Source organism: Gouania willdenowi, chromosome 14, assembly GCF_900634775.1.
Source record: "Gouania willdenowi chromosome 14, fGouWil2.1, whole genome shotgun sequence".
In the NCBI taxonomy this organism is placed as follows: domain Eukaryota; kingdom Metazoa; phylum Chordata; class Actinopteri; order Blenniiformes; family Gobiesocidae; genus Gouania; species Gouania willdenowi.
In genome coordinates this window covers 8,320,172-8,337,926 of record NC_041057.1, presented here as the reverse complement: position 1 = coordinate 8,337,926, position 17,755 = coordinate 8,320,172, and the positions used below count along the sequence as shown (strand labels likewise).

At 36.3% G+C, this 17,755-nt stretch overlaps 1 protein-coding gene across 6 annotated transcripts in view; it reads left to right on the top strand.

Annotated features, from left to right (window-relative positions):
• Positions 1–6,556, top strand: part of LOC114475887 (replication protein A 70 kDa DNA-binding subunit-like) — a 53,083-nt gene extending 46,527 nt beyond the window's left edge. For 5 of the 6 annotated variants that reach the window (XM_028467067.1, XM_028467072.1, XM_028467070.1 and 2 more), the window contains one exon: positions 5,718–6,075. In XM_028467067.1, coding sequence (XP_028322868.1) covers positions 5,718–5,819 — 102 coding nt within the window. In that variant the 3' untranslated portion in view covers positions 5,820–6,075. Of the gene's footprint in view, positions 1–5,717; positions 6,076–6,119 lie in introns of those variants that run through there. The other variant, XR_003675514.1, reaches the window with a different exon arrangement.
• Positions 6,557–17,755: the final 11,199 nt, after the last annotated feature.

The window sequence follows — 17,755 nt, the reverse complement described above, 5'->3', positions numbered from 1 at the left end:
CAAGCTTTTCCACATTTTGCCATTTAAAAGATAAATAAATGGAGGGGTATACTGACATAAATAAGATTCTCACACCGAAAATATTAAAACCTATATTTTCATTGATGAGGAAGCTTAACAAGGTAACCAATAGATATAAATTGGATATTAGATATTTGTTTTAAGTGTATTTTACAGCTGATTTAGGGCTTGTTATCATAAGTGATGCTAACAGAAAGCTAACACAAGAGGAAGGTTAACTTATATTATGTTATTCATTTCAGGCTCAGTAATTGTGATTAATTGTAACTGAACTTTAGTAATTGAGAACGTAATCGTAATTGACTTTCCGGGGATGAAAAGTAATTGTAATTGGAAAAAATGCTGGGTATAATTGAAAATGTAAGTGTAACTGAAAAATGTAATTGATTCCAACCCTGCAACCCGGAAAGATCCTAGAATCTCTAAAATTACACTCTTCTTGGGTGCTTTCAGTTTTTGGTCATCAGTATTTTTGAGATGTCGCCCGACATAGGCACAGTAATGTACAGTAAGGACACAGAGAATTCAAAGTACAAGTAGCCTCAAAGAAAATGAGCCATTTTGCAGTACTTGTTTGTCTTTCGAGCTGTTATTATTATCTATTATTATCTATCGCTTGATTATTTTTTTAATGCTTTACATTCCAAACCTTTGTGAAATGTGTGGGCCTCCAATTATCAAATCATTCAGGAAAATCCTCAGCCATTGATGGATGATCAAACACAGGAATGTAGAGCAGAATCTAACAACTATTATTAAAAATATCCATCAATGAAATCAAATTACCTAAACCACAGACAGTAGTGGTTCAATGTCATATTGATTGAAGAAAAAAACGCAGTTTTAGGGGTATTTAGGATATTTTTTTTATTAGCATTAGTTAATAATAATAATAATAATAATAATAATAATAATAATAATGCATCAATTTTCTATAGTGCTTTTTTGGACACACAAAGTCGCTTTACAGAATTATGGGATTACTTTTTCACTCCACACTTAGTGGTGGTAAGCTGCTGTTGTAGCCATAGCTGCCCTTGGGCAGACTGATGGAAGCGAGGCTGCCATAGTGCACCTCTGACCACCACCAACACTCACTCACACTACATTCATACCAGGCAATGTGGGTGAAGTCCCTTGCCCATGGACACAATGACAGATACCACTGGGGCGCCTGGAATTCTCAGTGGTCTCCATCCAGCTACTAACCCGGCCCAGATCTGCTTAGCTTCGGAGATCTAAGGGGATCGGGCAATGACAGGCTGGTATGGCCACATTGTTAAAGACTATACAATTTAACATTTAACATCAGGGACTATGAGCAACCACAATGAAATATAACAACCTTTTGTTGTGCTGAAAAAAGCAGAATATATTTTAGGAATAACGATGTGTGTGCGGATACACAAGCTTTTTTTTTTTTTTTTTTTTTACAGACTTTATATTCACTAGGTGGAAGTTTTAAATTTTATTTTCTCTTCACAATGATGCATCTTGACAAGATGAGTTGAGAGCAGGAAGAGTCTGTGATCCCCTGCTTCCGCTATCTTCCCACCTCATCCTCACTTCTCTGCCGTAGATTCCTGAGTTCGAAACGAGACCAATAGATCCGACGTCTCACACGGTTGTTGTAAAAATAGCAGCAGGTAATAAAAAATCAAAGCTTAACAGGATTAATCAAGTTACAATTCAGGTGCTTTGTCATGATTTTGCGACAAGGACAGACAGGGAATGAAAAGTCATATTTTGGAATTGTGTTTGCAAACTTTTTTTGTGTGTAAACTAAAGTTTGTCAGATTTTCAAACTGTGCCTGATGACTTATTATCAACTCTTTTAGTCAAACAGACTCGTGCTGTAAAATATTTAAAGTTAGGGTTTGTTTTGTCATCAAGAGACAAAAATCCACACTTTATAACAGCAGGTCTGTAGTTTGTGATTTGACTTATTGGTCATTGTATCTGGAAAAACATTTGTTACGGTTTTTCTTTTTTCTCTTTGTGTGGTGACAGCTGCTTCAACACTTTCATACACTTTGAGTTCTTTATTTTCTTCAAACCACACTTTTTGTTTTCTATTCACCCCTGACAGTGTGCCACTAATGTGCTAAATGAAAAGGGTGAGGACAGAAATGTGCAAGTTTGCAATCAGAACTCGTTGGATTATGTTTGTGAGTGTGTAGTAAATATATTTATTTTGTCTTATTCAAGGCTTTGTCGTCAGAGGTAAACAGCATTTTTTTTGCTTTGTGACAACAGGAGCCACACACACACACACACACACACACACACACATAACACGTTCGATTTACATGATAAAGTGTGTGCTCGCTACAGCTCCTGTCACATCACAAGTTTCTGTTGTTTTCACACTTTGTGGGAAAGGTTTCAAAGTAAACAACAAAGATGTTGGAACTTGCTTAGTCAGCTGATAATGATAGTTTAGACCAGTGTTTTTCAACCTTTGAGTCGGAACCCCAAGTGGGGGTGGTCGGGAGTTTAAATGGGGTCACCTGAAATATCTGAAAAATTGAAATAGAATTTTGAAATATTTTATTAATTTATTTATTTTTTACTTTTAGATTGTAACGTCATAAACAGATTGAAGGAAAGTACCCAGTGATGCTCAGGCTGAGATGGATATTCTGGTAAATGGTATAATGGATGGTAAATGGACTTGATTTATATAGCGCTTTATAACCACACTGAAGCAGTCTCAAAGCGCTTTACACATCAGCTCATTCACCCATTCACTCTCACATTCACACACCAGTGGGACAGGACTGCCATGCAAGGCGCTAGTCGACCACTGGGAGCAACTTAGGGTTCAGTGTCTTGCCCAAGGACACTTCGACACATAGTCAGGTACTGGGATCAAACCCCCAACCTCTCGATCAGAAGACGACCCACTACCACCTGAGCCACGGTCTAAAATTTTGTAAAATAAGTAAGAACTGTGTAAGAACTACGAAACCTTTAATAATTAAAGCGTCTGCTAAATGAAATGAGCCGTTTGAGCATTAATTTGATATCAGTGATGTCAACCTCTAGGGCTTTATTGTTTAAATTTGGAGTACATGTACTCCATTTTGGTTTATTAATGTGTGAGTAGACATTTGAGAAGTAAAGAGTCACTAGTAAGCGTTATATGCTAATAAAGGGGCGGGGAAAAGCTAATTCTGGCTTGCCATTGGCTTTTAGAAATATTGCAACCAATCTGAGTGCTGGGTTTGGTTATAATCTGTCTTACTTCATTTGCATTAGTACTACTAGTGTACCAGTAAACAAAAATATTGTTTTACTAGTAATGGTTTTTGTTTACTAGTGCGCAAGTAAACCCTACTGTTAAAGCAAAAATCCTCTACTAGTAAGCAATCTTGGGTACTAGTACTACTGGTAAAACTTTTTTTACGAGGATCATATTTTAGGTCTATTAGTACTACTAGAAACACAGAATTGTCTATTACTAGATAATTTCGCTTTACTAGTAATGTCCACCTGCGCAAGTGTGCCAAAAATCTTCACTAGTAAAATAATATTTATGTTTACTAGTACTTTTAGTACACACTGTTTTTAGTCTACTAGTAGTACTAATAAAGCAAAAAATTTAATTATGTAGTAGTAGTAGGAGCGACTATAATCAAATCCAACTCCCTGATTGGTTGTAGGGTTAGGGTTAGGGTTAGCTAATAGCAAGCTAATAGCAAGCCTGAATTGTTTGCTTACTAGTACTACTAGTGAAACTTTCTACTTCACGAGTAACGTGTACTCGCGCAATAGTAAACCATAGTTGAGTATATGTGCTCCAAATGTGAGCACTAGTAGAGCTTAACTATGATCGAATTTATGCTCAAACGTGGTTTGTGCAGGTAAGGTTGTTGGATCGTATCCAAGCTTCCAGAGGCATCAGGCCAGGGTAGATCAGTGTTAACTCACTCATGTTCCCTCAGACAAATGTTCTCCATGTCTGAGGTTAAAGAGTCGGTGACAGACGTGTCACCTTTTGTCAGGTGGTGCCTCATGTTCTCCTTTTGTTCTATTTGCTGCCAGCTGTAATTAAAAACATGTATAGAGGTGGGAAACAGCTTATGATCACATTAAAATCACTGATTATGTATGCTGGTCGTGCAGGCAAAATTCCTCCAGAATGATGAAATATGTCAGAATTATGAGCATTAGAGATTGTGTTTATAATTGAAATTAGCACCTAGACATGTATTCTTTATATGTAGTTTTCTTGATGTCATGAAATGTACAATTTGTCAGTGATGGTGGATGACTCTTCTGAGTGAACTTAATCAGAATCAGAATCAACTTTATTGACCAAGAGTGTATGAATACACACGAGGAATTTGTCTTGGTGACCTGTGCTCTCTCAGATAGTCTAACATTAAATAATAACAATCAACTAGAATAAAGAAAAATAAATAAAAAAAGAAGTATAAACATAAATATAAGAGTAGTTAGACTAATATGTGCAAACTAAATAAAATAACAAGATAATAATAATAATAGTAATAATAATAATAATAATAATAATAATAATGAAATAAAATAAAAATACAATAATAATAATAGTAAGATAATAGTGCAGTAGTGCATTGATGAGTAGTGCAGGTGAACATTTAAATGAAAATATTACATCCATGAACATTTCGCAGTGACAGGTTGATCCAGGGTTGTTATGTTTAAGATGAAGAATCTCACTGCATTTGTTTCCTTTCATAATGTTCCAAATTACTCATAATACCAATTGTTTACATTTTAGAATCTATTAGGTAATTCAAACATGTTTTCCTAAAGGCTCCACTTTTCAATATCTTATAAATAATTCAGTACATTTTACTCATCTCTTTTTAATGACATTATTGGATTTAACCAACATTACCTCATATAAATCTTTAAAAAAGCCACATCCCATGAAATCTCTGTGATTAGTTAATGAAAACAAAATAGCAATAGTTTATGTCTTTCCAGAAAAGGTGTTGATTAAAAAAGAAACAAAAAAATATGATGACTGAGGTAAAGTTGGAATAATTGCACTCATTTATGTTTGTTTAGAGCAGTGGTCCTCAAAGTGGTTACCCCTGGTGGGTAATAGAGGTATGACAGGTGGGGCGCGTCAAACAGGAGGACATTTTCATTTTCTTGCCAATCTTCTTAAAAACCTTTTATCATTGACAATAAAGATTATTAACACTAAACAAAATGCTAAGAAAGTGATAATGAGAAGCCTGAAAATGTAGCAGAAATTAAGAGCATTACAGGAACAAAATGTAACGTGGAACTAAAGTGCAAAAATAATAATTTACGTCGGCATGTGAAGTGGGTCGGAACGACAAACAAACTTTCATTAGCTGACTTAAATAATGTTTCCTTTTTGGCTTTCTTAAGCTTTTTGCCACAGATTGCAAACAACGTTTCATTATTTTTGACTGGTGCACTTTTGTTTTTTATGAAGGTGATTATTTTAGTTTAGTTTTATGTTACTTGCTCCCTGTTAGTTCAATACATTTGAAAATATGTTATTTGTCAGGCAATGAGCTTGAAAGTTTACCTTAGTTCAAAGTGGAGAATACTCCAAAAAGTGTGAGAACCACCGTTTTAGGGTGTCTCATGTTTAAGTTAAATTATGGAGCTTTAGTTTCGGTGATATATATTTTTTGCATTATATTGAAAATGTCACTTCTCCTCTTTAGGATGAGAGTCGACTCAGGGTAACCGTCGTGGAGATCCAACCCGTCGACCACAGGGAATACAGCAGGAGGCTCCTTCGGAACATCCAGGCCCTGGCGAGCTAAACGCTGTCCCAGCCACACAGACAGTCAGCCTGATGATTAAACATGTCTTTGGTCACTGACAAGCGTTGAATTCATTTGCACTAGTGTGATGACAGTGGACGGGGCTGAGACTGCAGATAGAAGAGCAACCAGTGACTCATCTTCAGCCAACAAAAGGCTGACTTTTAACAGGCCACTTCACTCTTCTCAGCGCATGTAGCTTTTCTCTTTGTAATTTCTTATTTAACATTCAGATGCATAAAAAAAGTATCTAGAATTGTTGTTGTTGATGTCTAAGCTGCTTCTCTCTTTTTTTTTCAGTGATGCATCAGAGTTGTTTTCTCTGTTGGAAAAGCCGAGGGCAGTTGTGTAAGTTTAGTTGTAGATGTAAAAAAAAAGAAGAAGGTGTGAAAACAGTGTTAAAATCTGTTGTGTGGGTTTTTAGAGGTTTGCATTGTTTTTGTTTTGAAGAAAAAAAGGTTTGGTTTTCTTTCTGTGCTCACAGCATGTTGCACAATAAAACAAAGCAAAGGAAAAAAGAAAACGTTGAAATCATTTAGTAGAGATATTAAGAAAAACACAATTATGGTTGTAAAAAAATACTTTGAAAATAACCATCGAAAGGTCAGGAACTTCAGCTACTGGGGCCACCAGTTCCCTTAGGGTTAGGGTTAGATAATACACTGTGTGTAATATTGTTGTGCATTGCCATGAATCTGATGATACAATTCACAATTTGCATGTCACGATAAGATATATCCCAATACCAGACAATACGATATACAACGTGATATATCACAATATCAATAGTTACAAATTTCACCTTTACAAGTACAAAATGATATGAAATACAAGTTATTTCTTTTTTTTTCACTTCTGAGAACAAGTGAATGTTAACTAACTGTAAATCAAGTACCAATATCAAAAACAAGCGGTATGTTTATCAAACTGTGAAATGACATTTTTCAGAAAAGTTTAACTTGCTTCTAAAACAGATTCTGATTCTGTCGGGTTCCTAAATTATTAACAAAAGTAACCACATACATCTATAAAAGTACCCACTATGTTGTATGAAAATAAAGTGTAATCAACTTCTAAACTAAAATGCACTGAGGAGTGAGATAGTTTAACAATGGCTGAGGTGGTTCACTGACACCTAGTGACCGGGTGTTTACGTGCTATGCAAAAGTTAGCGTAATTAAATAGTTTTTCCATTAAAAAACATGATTGAAAAAATCGATTAGGAATTTTGTTTGGATGAATATGACAATCGCGCAGTGAAATATTGCGATGTATTGTCAAATAAATTTTTTTTTTACACCCTCAGTCTGTAATAAGTTACATATACTCTGTAATCGATTTATCCAGGTCTTTCTTTAAAAAGAAAAAGTAGTGAATGTAACACGATGCTATGTGGCCATGACAGCAGAGCTCAAGAGCTTATATTTCCACATTTCCTCACACACTCGCTGCCATCTCCAGCCTGTCGCATAATGTATTGAAAAGGTTTATAAGAAGTTGATAAATGAACAAAATCTAACTGCGTTCTGTGTATAGTGGCCTACTGTGTATTTATACAAAAGGCTTTACCCAGAAACCCTTGCAAAATCGACTTTTTTTCTTCTTCTTCTTGACATTGGTTAAATAAGTGTACAGCCAGAGGAGATCTTTGCTTGCTCTGCACAGCAAATCTGAAAAGGAGTCAGTGAGATGAAAAAGTCATTTCTAACATAAATCTTTGCCTTAGATTAAGACTTAAGATGGAGACGTGTCAGTGTGTGCACTGCAATGTGGGTCCGCCACAGGCAGCGAGGAGAATACGGTGGAAAGATTAGGAAAACTTGTGTTTTTTACCCACAACTTTATTAATGTTATCAACCGTGACAAACTTTTAACTGAATGTGACATGTGAAGTGAAATTCTCGTAAAGGTTGGTGCGTGGGAGCCTCTTTGTGTTGAATATGCACTTTGAGTCTGAGGTCACTAAATGAGAGGGAGCTGCTGATATTTCAAAGGTTGTCCTTGGGTTCACTATATTATTATCAAACACATTGTGGTTCACCATGTTCTGCATCTCTTTGTGTAAACACATGGGAATTAAAAGGTAGGAACCAAGTAATTCATGGGGAATTGGATTTAAACTGAATTATGAATGTAATATTTTCATCGTTGTTTATCTATTTTTCTTTGTTAGCAAGATTATCTCCAAATTACTTCGAACAAAATTTTGACCGAAATTGGAACTTGTGCCATGGAAGATTGTATTCAATTTTTGAGGAGATCCCAATCAATATGCTGAGTCTGGATCCATTTCAGGAATAGAAAAAATCCCTGTCTTTCATCATTGGCAAAATTCGGTTCGGTAATTAACCATCTTTATGAAATTTGACACACCAAACATTCAATGTCCATTAGACGTTCTTTTTGGGCTGAAGCTGGTTGGTCCGTCTTAGCCTCGATTTAGCCCAAAAATACTTGTTGAAACTGGGTTGTTATTAAACAGTTCAACGTTGTCCAATTTTCCCATAAATATAGTCGCTATTGGGCCATCCAACTACTTCCAAATGTTTCCTCAATATAGTTGTTGAAATTGGGTTGTTATCAGACCATCTATTTTGACAGCATGTGCAGACAAAGGGGAAAAAAGAAGTTATTGGACCGTCCAACTTGGTCCAGATTTGGCACATTTGGTCCAAGCGTGGCCCAAAAATAGTCATTGGTAATGTGACTTCTCATTTGGGGCAAGTAGCTCAACAATTTTAAACCTTTTATTTGGGCTAATTTGGATCAAATTATTCAAAACATTAGAAGAAGAGGTATTGTAACATTTTCAAACCTAACAGCCCACAAACATAAACCAAAAGTACAAATCTGATCATGGTACAAGTTGACTGCAAACGTTCCCACAATAATTAATTACATTTTGGGATGGTAAGATGTAACACTTTTAATCAATCATTTCATTAATTAATGAACAAAATTCATTTTGAGTGCATAGTACTACGACCAGAAAAAGTCTGCTTTTCACTTTTTGACCCAATTTTGACGTTGTTTAGACGTGTGGCAAAGACATCTTTTCAATGGCTTTTCCACCATATTTTGCTGGGTGGGTTTTGTCGGATTGATTCAGTAATTACCAACCCGTCATCCGGATCTGATTACGATTGCACATTTTATCCTGATTTTTTCGAAAAATTAGGATGCCATTACATTTGGACTTACTATATTGTTAGAAACAAGGATAAAAAATATTAAAAGCCTTAAAGTGTGAATGAACATTGTTCCATGATCAGGATCACTGGTCCAGATAACTGCCAATATCTAACAAAGAGGAGATTTGGCGCTTGGTGGAGGTTTGTGCTTTCTTCTGTTAAATTCAAACAATCCAAATACCACAAAGGAAGATGGAAGCCAGGCTAAACAGAACAAAAGAGAAGGAGAACATTGGACAATCTGTGCCAAACAGGACCACATGGGCAGCTAAGAAAATGCAGAAAACCAAACATGGAGGGCTTGGCCAGGTTAGTGTGGGCTGGACCAACCAACACAGTGACAGACGCAGCCAATCCCAGCCAAGAGAGAGAGTGACATTTAAGCCGTGGAAATGTGTAGTGGACATACAACATGAGCAGAGAGGCCTGCACACACTGGTTGCACCGCTGCATCTTTGCTGATCTCACATAACGCTTTAATTGAAAGTTTGACAGCTGATTTCTGCAAGAGAATTTCACAGTAGGACACGTCATGCTCATGCCATTATTTATAGGCTTGGGTTTCCATTGCACTCTGAGCGTGCAGTTCCATTACTCTATGTATGAAGTCACATATCCAAGTGAAAATGAGCAACCTCTGCTGCAGCAACACCTCAGGTTTTCTACATATTGTTACTTTTCTGTCACAGGGGTTGAGAGCGGACATTTCCCATAACTCTTTCAACGTCCCTCCATTGTTTAAGTCTGTTTCTGCTTGCATTCAGCCATAGCTTTGATTTACATAAATCACACAATCCCTTTTAACATCCTACTCTCTCCATTCTCCCCATTTGTTTTTCATCTGCCTTCTATCCACCTACAGTATTGACCATTTCTTTCCTTTTCTTTCAATAGAAATATAATTTTTCTCATCGATTTCTTCTCCCACCCTGTTCTGCCTCTCATCTCTTGGCTTTGTTTCTCTCCTACTCACCTTTGGTTTGGTTAAGAAAACCTTCTCTATCATCACCTTCTCTGCTTTGGCTTGAGGGCATTTGTGTTTGTTTCTGCCTCTCTTGGACAGCTAGAGGCCACGTCGACACCAAGGCCAGCATAGTGTGAATGCTGTGCATCCATACTTGCAATGCGTTCATAATGCATGATAAATCCTTGGAGATGAGGGGAAATCAATTTGTCAGTGGACAGGAGAGATTGTGAACTTAACTACTCAATGGCTGTAACAGCGAGTGAAGCCTCTGTCATTATAAAGGAGTGGGTAGAGAAAAGTGACATGTTTTTATCTCCCACAGGCTCAGTAAATGGATTCTCCTAGAAAGTTATGGTAAGTATGTACTAGAATGTTAAAAACATGTCACTGATTTGAAATATTTGAGTAAAACCTAATGTAACGATTGACTACTGTTATCTTTTTTTTAAGTACTGTAAGTAGTCGCAGATTGAGTGACGCTGTGGAATGATGGGGGAAAAAAATAGAAATGGCATTTAAAACCTACTTTTCTGTCCTGTAAAGGATTAGTGTCTGTTTCTCTGTGGTGGGCTATGACAGCTCTCTCCGACAATAATCTGGATTAAAGCTGCAGGTATAAAGAGTACTGATATATTCTACTCAAGTACAAGTACTGTTACTTGATTGAAATTGTACTCAAGTACAAGTACGTCATACATAAAATACTCAAGTACAAGTAAATGTACAATTAAATAGTACTCAAAGTTATTAGTTACTTTCACTTTGGTAACAAATCTTGCCATGGTTCCCTTGCATACAGTAAACATCTAATGTATAAACTTAAAAGAAGAGATGAAATCTTGCAAAATTGGAACTTATTTTATTTTGCACAAAGGCATTTGTATAATTAAAGGTTTGTCAAAATGTACAATTATTATTTTATTAAATAAAATGACAATGAATTCAATTAAAATGTTTTTTTTTTGTTTTTTTTTTGTATTTTAAATCAGGCTCTAAGTAGGGCTGCACGATTATGGCCAAAATTATAATCACAATTATATTTTATCTATATTGTAATCACGATTATAATCACAATTATTTATCATGTTAGGGAAAAAAATCTGTATTTCTTCTGCACTACTTAAAAAAAAAGCAATATATGAACATTTTACAGAGCAAAAGAAGCTTTAAATACCAAAAAAAAAAAAAAGAAATTAACCCAAGAATTAAAAATGTACCAAGAATTAACTGGATAAAATCACTGTTACAGAGTGCATTCACAAAATGAAACTCATTAGAAACAATTACAGCTCTCATCAATCCACCAAATGACTCAAAGCTGCCGCTGCCTAATGGTTGAGAAAGTGCCTGATTTATTATGAAGCAAATCCCACATTTTAAATGTAAATATCGCTAACGATCAGGTTAATTTCATCATGGCAACCAGAAGTGATCGTGATTAAAATTTGATGATTGAGTATAGCTCCATTTATGAACTCTAAAACTGAAAAAAATAACCAACATTCAATGTTGGTCGGCAATAATGTGATGCATTTGATTGTTGTCTGGTCAATTCATTTTTTTTGTAGTTTCACAATGTCTGTTGATCATTTTAAATCAAAAAAATGATAATTTAATCAGTAACTGTTGGGTGTAGAAATGTAAAGAAATTACTTCTTTTAAAACATACTTAAGCACAAGTAAAATGACTGATTTCGTACCCATGAAACAGTAATATGAGTACTTGTAATCTGTTCCTTTCACCAGCATCAATATCTGTATTTGTGTTAGCCCTGATTTTGATGTGTACACATAGATTTAAGCTAACCTACATTATGGCCATCTATTGGTGAAATCATTCAATTCAACTTTATTTATAGAGCACAAATTACAACAAAAGTCATCTCGAAGCGCGATCAAAAAACCAACAAATCCATGAATGTGATTTATTTTTTTGCATTTTCAGGCAATATTAAACACAACTAGCATCCTGAGTGACTATATTGCTGTCCTGATCTATAGGTGTTCTGCTGCAGAGAAGATCACTGCTTCTCCTATCACACATTTATACAAAGACTAACACCTCAAAAGGACCAAAGGTCTCAGCTCACCCACCCATCCCTCCATGGCTGTGTTCTCCTGCCCTCACAGGATGCTGCTCCATGGGTTTTATTCTTCTTTGGGATTCTTTCTCACACAGAATACATATCGGTGTTTCTGAACATTTCAAAAAAATGTGTTTTCCCGAGAGTGCTGAGCTCTCACTGAGGCTGGAGGCTGGCTTTTGAATATTTCATGGCTGGAGGCCTGATGCACCATTGAAAGTGTCACTGATAACAAAGAAAAACAGGTGCTTTGATTACATGAAGACATGAAATAAGGTGCTACAGTTCAATACAGATGATTAAAGCAACAGTGTCTCAAATAAGTAGAAGTAAGTGTTATAGGTTTGGTTGCTAAGAGTGAAATGGTATAAGAGTGGCTACAGCTCTGCACTAAAATGTGGTTTCTCCTCATTTTAAGATGCTGGAGACAGTTTTTTTATTTTTTATTTATTTTTTTATCAGATAAAGACAGTGTAGACCTCATAGATCAATGAATCAAATATCATTTGCTTGGAAAAAAAGATGTAAAAGGTGGATTTTGCTGCTCGAAAGATTGTTTTGCTCTTCACTGTACTTCAGGCCACCCCGTTTAAATTCCAGGTGACCCCACTTGGGGTCCCAACCCCAAGGTTGAAAAACACCGCAATAAATCAAATATGGTTTGCTTGGAAAAAGATGTAAAAGGTGGATTTTGCTGCTTGAAACATTGTTTTGCTCTTCACCGTAAAGACGCTCTTTATTGATGTTGTGGTGAAAGTTTTGCGCATTGCATTGTGGGATGTGGAGTCCTGCAGGAGGATGTGTAGAAGTGTTTTTTGCATCATTATTAAAGTGATTTCCTGTGTTTCTTCGTCTGATTCACATTTCGTTCCCAGTATTCCCTGTGATATCACCACCTTTGGGTTCGGATTCAAATCTTTTCCTGTAAGCTCCAAAATAAACATCTGCCATTGTTTTGCTGCAACGTTCAGTGAAATCACCAGAAATGTGTCATGAAGTCACTTTAACAGAGTTTATGGGGGCAAACACAAGAAATCCCGATAAGAATGAAGTAAAAACACTTCTATGTAACTGTCAACAGGACTCCATATCCCACAATGCAATGCTTGAACCTTTTATGTTTTTTTTTTTTTTAGCACATTAACTTCAATGTATTGATCTATGAGGCCTTCACTATGTCTATATCTGTTAAAAAAGGAAAATAAAAATAATCTCCAGCAGATTTAACTGAATGAATGTGTGAATGTTGGCTGGAGCTGCTTTTTAACGCTCCAGGAGCGCTGACACAGGTGCTCCCAATCAGAAATGATGCCACGCTCTCATTAGCTGCAGGTGAGAAGGTGAACCAGGCACTGCACAAACACAAGCCTCATAGGCAGGACTGGACAGCAGATACCACAGCACGCACGTTGAGCTTTAAAGGAAGCAATGCTTTAACAGGTCAGGAATGTTTTAGAGCTAAAGCTGCACCTATAGTGTCTGTCGATGGATGTGTATTTATTAATTATGGATTTTTATTGTGTAACTTTAAAACATGAGGTCAAAGGGCTAAGTTTTGGGTAGATTTGATACAAAATACTCTCTTAATGGGAAACTTAATGTTTTTTTTAATGAGTTTATGACCCCTTTTAAACACAGTCTGATCATATCTGAGCCACACAACTATGGAAGAAGCAGATTTTCTTTTGGGACATAAATCAGACATAAACATCAGTGTCTACATGCCAAATCTCTTCTACTCACTAAATCATCTTGTCAGAACCCTTCACTGTAATAGAACTTTGACATTTGACAAACCAGTACCATGTTTGGAAATCTTTAGCAAACCAGCTTAATTTTATTGGCCTGGCAGATCTATTAGGCTAAAATTTGTAAATTAGGGTTTTTGAGTATGCTGAATCTATTTTTAATGGGATCCACGCTGGCAAACAAACGATTCCCTCTCAAAATCAAGAAATCCAAAATGGCCACCATCTGTATTGCCAATTTGGACATTTTTTTTTGTCATAACTTTTATTCAATTTGACAAAGAAACATGATCTCAGTGGCAAATTACAGGTTTTCAGGGATTTAATAATACGTCTTAAAATACTGTAAATTGTGCTCAGAGGAAGATCCAAGATGGCCACCACCCGTATCATGAATGTCAATCTTACCATGTTTGATGGAGAAACATGATTTCTTTTTGGGTACAAGGGTGATGATGAAATGGCTTCAAATACAGTTATTTTGATTTGTGCTGATGACTGAGAAATAAATATCAATATTGTTTGAGTGATGTATTACTTTAAGCCATTCATCCCTTAGTGAAATATGCAAAAGGCCATGACAAATCTAATTGTTTCAGATAACAGAGTTGTATGCAGTATTTTTACGTGACTTGGATTTGCTTGTTTATGAAATTCTTGAGAATTAACAATAGCATTACAGCCTTTTGTATTATAGGATGTTGTCAATCTACCTGACGACACCATGCAGACAAGTACCAACCTCTACAAGACTGGCACTTTTAACATTTTACGCAAACACTAGAAGCTCTGATGTGTGTGTGAGATGAAGACTGTAACTGCCATCAACACATTTTAGATGGTTAGGAGCCTAGAACGCCCCCACACGGTGAATCATCACTAACTGAAAGCACTATTTAATTCTCTGTGCTTCCCTTCACTTTGCTTTATGCCTCTTTATGGGAAACAAACACCTGAGCTGGTGTCTCCAGATTTGTTATTCATTTATTATTGCACACTCACTCCACTAACCTCGGACAGAACATGCAAGTCCAAACTCCCAAAAACTAGGCATGGATGTAAAAAAAAAAAAAAAAAAAAAAAAAAACACACAAACACCTCGATTTTTCCCTCCTACAGAATAAACTGCTACTACTTCTAAGATCTAGTCCCAAAAACAGGCCGATCATCCTAAAGCTGCTGCTACAGTAAGCCTCTGAAGTTCAACATTTTGAAAGTTCCCAAAAAATCAACCATATTTTCAACTTTCACCAAAATACAAAAATGCACCAATACAAAAATGAATTTTGCGCACGTAAAACTATTGGAAAATATAATGTCCAAGACAAACTTATTAAAGCTCCCACAATTTGTTGCCGACATCACTATCCCCACAGATGATATATATATATATATACTGTATATATATATATATATATACATAAAAATGGGTCTACAGTGAATCAAGATGTTTGACTGTAATCATATCCTTGCAGCATATCAGAATGTATTTATTTATTTATTATACAGGATTTTGAATTTCACTCTCATGTGAACAATTGGAGTTGGTAATTTATTTTTAAACAATGATTCATTGGCTTAAAAAAAAAACATGTTCATGCTGTTTAGATGCAATATGTGTACTTTTTATTTATTTTTAGGCTCAGCTACCAGACTCAAAATGCCACTCGCTGTTGTTCTTCGTCTTGTGTACACTAGTTAAAATCACTACTTCTCTGTTATTAGTCAACGGATTTGGCTGAAATTTGGTAGCTATAATCTATGGATGTGTACGCATCGACATTCGGAGCCTGATTTTCGATTTCGAAAAAAAGAAAGTCAATTTCTCATTTATTTGCAAGTCAAAAATTACTACGGTTGGTGGTACTAAATTATTGGCACATACCAATATAGAAATGGGGCCCATTACCCCTTGCATGTCATGGGGTACCCTGGGGGCCCATTCTTCAAATGACTACTCATCTGATCATTTTCCAGTCATTTCTAAATTTATCGAAACATAGTCGTGTGATATATCATTTCAAAGGAAATTCAACGTAGATTCACGTCGCACAATTCCATTTGTTTTACTCGATGGAACTGAGTCATTTCACTGAGTTCTCAGGAATGTGGTGTGTGCTATTTGGAGACGTTCCGCAGGCCTGGCCGTAGTTCATCAGACCTTGTTAGTCATAATAACTGAACTTTTGACAACACATATTAAATCTGTCTTGTTTTGCCTAATATTGCCTGGCTCCGATCATTTCTGTGCAGCAGCTATAATACTAATTATTTTTTAATGCCCCATCCAGGAGGTCAGACTACTTTAGTTTATCTGATAACATTTGTGTCTCAGGACAAATGAGAAGATGAGATGTAAATGTGATCTGTCTATTTTGATGGCTAATCTGTAGGATTACATGCACCCAATGAGAAAGCTACATTTATTTTGAATTTTCTATTTTCAGGAAGAAAATGACACAATGGGAAGGGTCACATACGCTATATGGACTGCCATTACCGTGATAAAGAAATCTGTGAATGAAAGGTAAGTTCCGCATCGTCACGACGAGCGTCCGTTTAAGGGAATCATTTGTGGGATTGTGATTGTTTAAACCTCTGTGAGAACTTAAAATACAGCAAAAACACTGAAAAGATCATTTTAATCCCCCTCCTAACAAGCTACAGCATCATGCTTTTACTACTGATAGTAATAATCCACCTCCACTTTCAAAATAAAAGCCTGTGAAGCAGATTTAGCTTTATAAAGATCCTTGTGGCCTACTACCACCTGTCCCGTGTCCTGTTAACGAGCTGTGGGCCGCTGTTTATGAACCGTGAGTTTACCTGAGTCTCTCGAGGCAGCACTTAAATGAATCATCTGGTTTCTGTTGAGTGTGCTAACCCACATCGGTGAACGGGGTGAAAAGAATCATCAGGATATTTGTGGCGAGTCTGCAGAGTTTCCCAGGGAGGCCTTTAAATAAACAACTGATTCAAGTCCACAGCGTTTCCAGTGAGTCGGCAGGAATCTCGCTGCCGTTTTTTCTGTGTGTCAGCTAACTCGTGCACTTAACGTCAACTTTAGGGACAGGGTTCTTGGAGATTCTTGATGCAGCACATGAACCAATCTGCTCGTTGGATGTAGAAAACAACACCTTGCAGCATAGATAAACTTAATTGCATTACTGAACGCTAACTGCCCCGCAAATCATTTACATATTAAGCTTGAATGGTTGCTAATTGGTTGGTTTAGTAAAGTTGTGAGAAGCTGTTTCTGTCAAGAAGGAAAAAAAGAGTTTTAATCCTGATTAAAATCAGTTTGTGTGTAAAGGAAATAATCTGTAGAAGAAGAAAAAGGAAATTGGGACGATAAACAAGTGCATAGATGACTAAGTGAAGCCAAACAGCAATCTGTAAAACATAAAAGCTCATTATTATATGCATATGCATGTGGGTGGGAACACCAAATGAGTTTGTGTTGTTAGTTTGAGAAAACGGAGCATATGCAGGATGTTTCATTTTACTAACATGAGCTCAGTAATGATTTGTTTGCGAATCACATTATCCGCCGCTTTTTTCTTTTTTTTTTTGTTGCGCTTTTGCCTGTTTGGAAATATGGCTAATTACCCAGTTTTATTCTGTAAAAGCAGTTCCAAGCCATTAGAAGCTACTCTGCAGTTTGGGATGACTTGTTGTTTATGTGGAGGTCAAACACGAGAACCTTTCTAGAGTTTAGGGAAACGTTTAATGATTAATGAGGCTTTCATAGACACAGTAGAACTGAAATTATTGGAAAAAGATGCATATCTCTGCCGTGATTCTAAGCTTTTTGTATCCACAATGGGTCTTGAAATACAATAAATCGACGAATACAGCTTGAAGCACATGAAGCTCCTTTTCCCAGAGGGGAGTGGATAATCACAGACGCACCACATGTCTGGGGCTCAGTTATTTAGCCAGATTA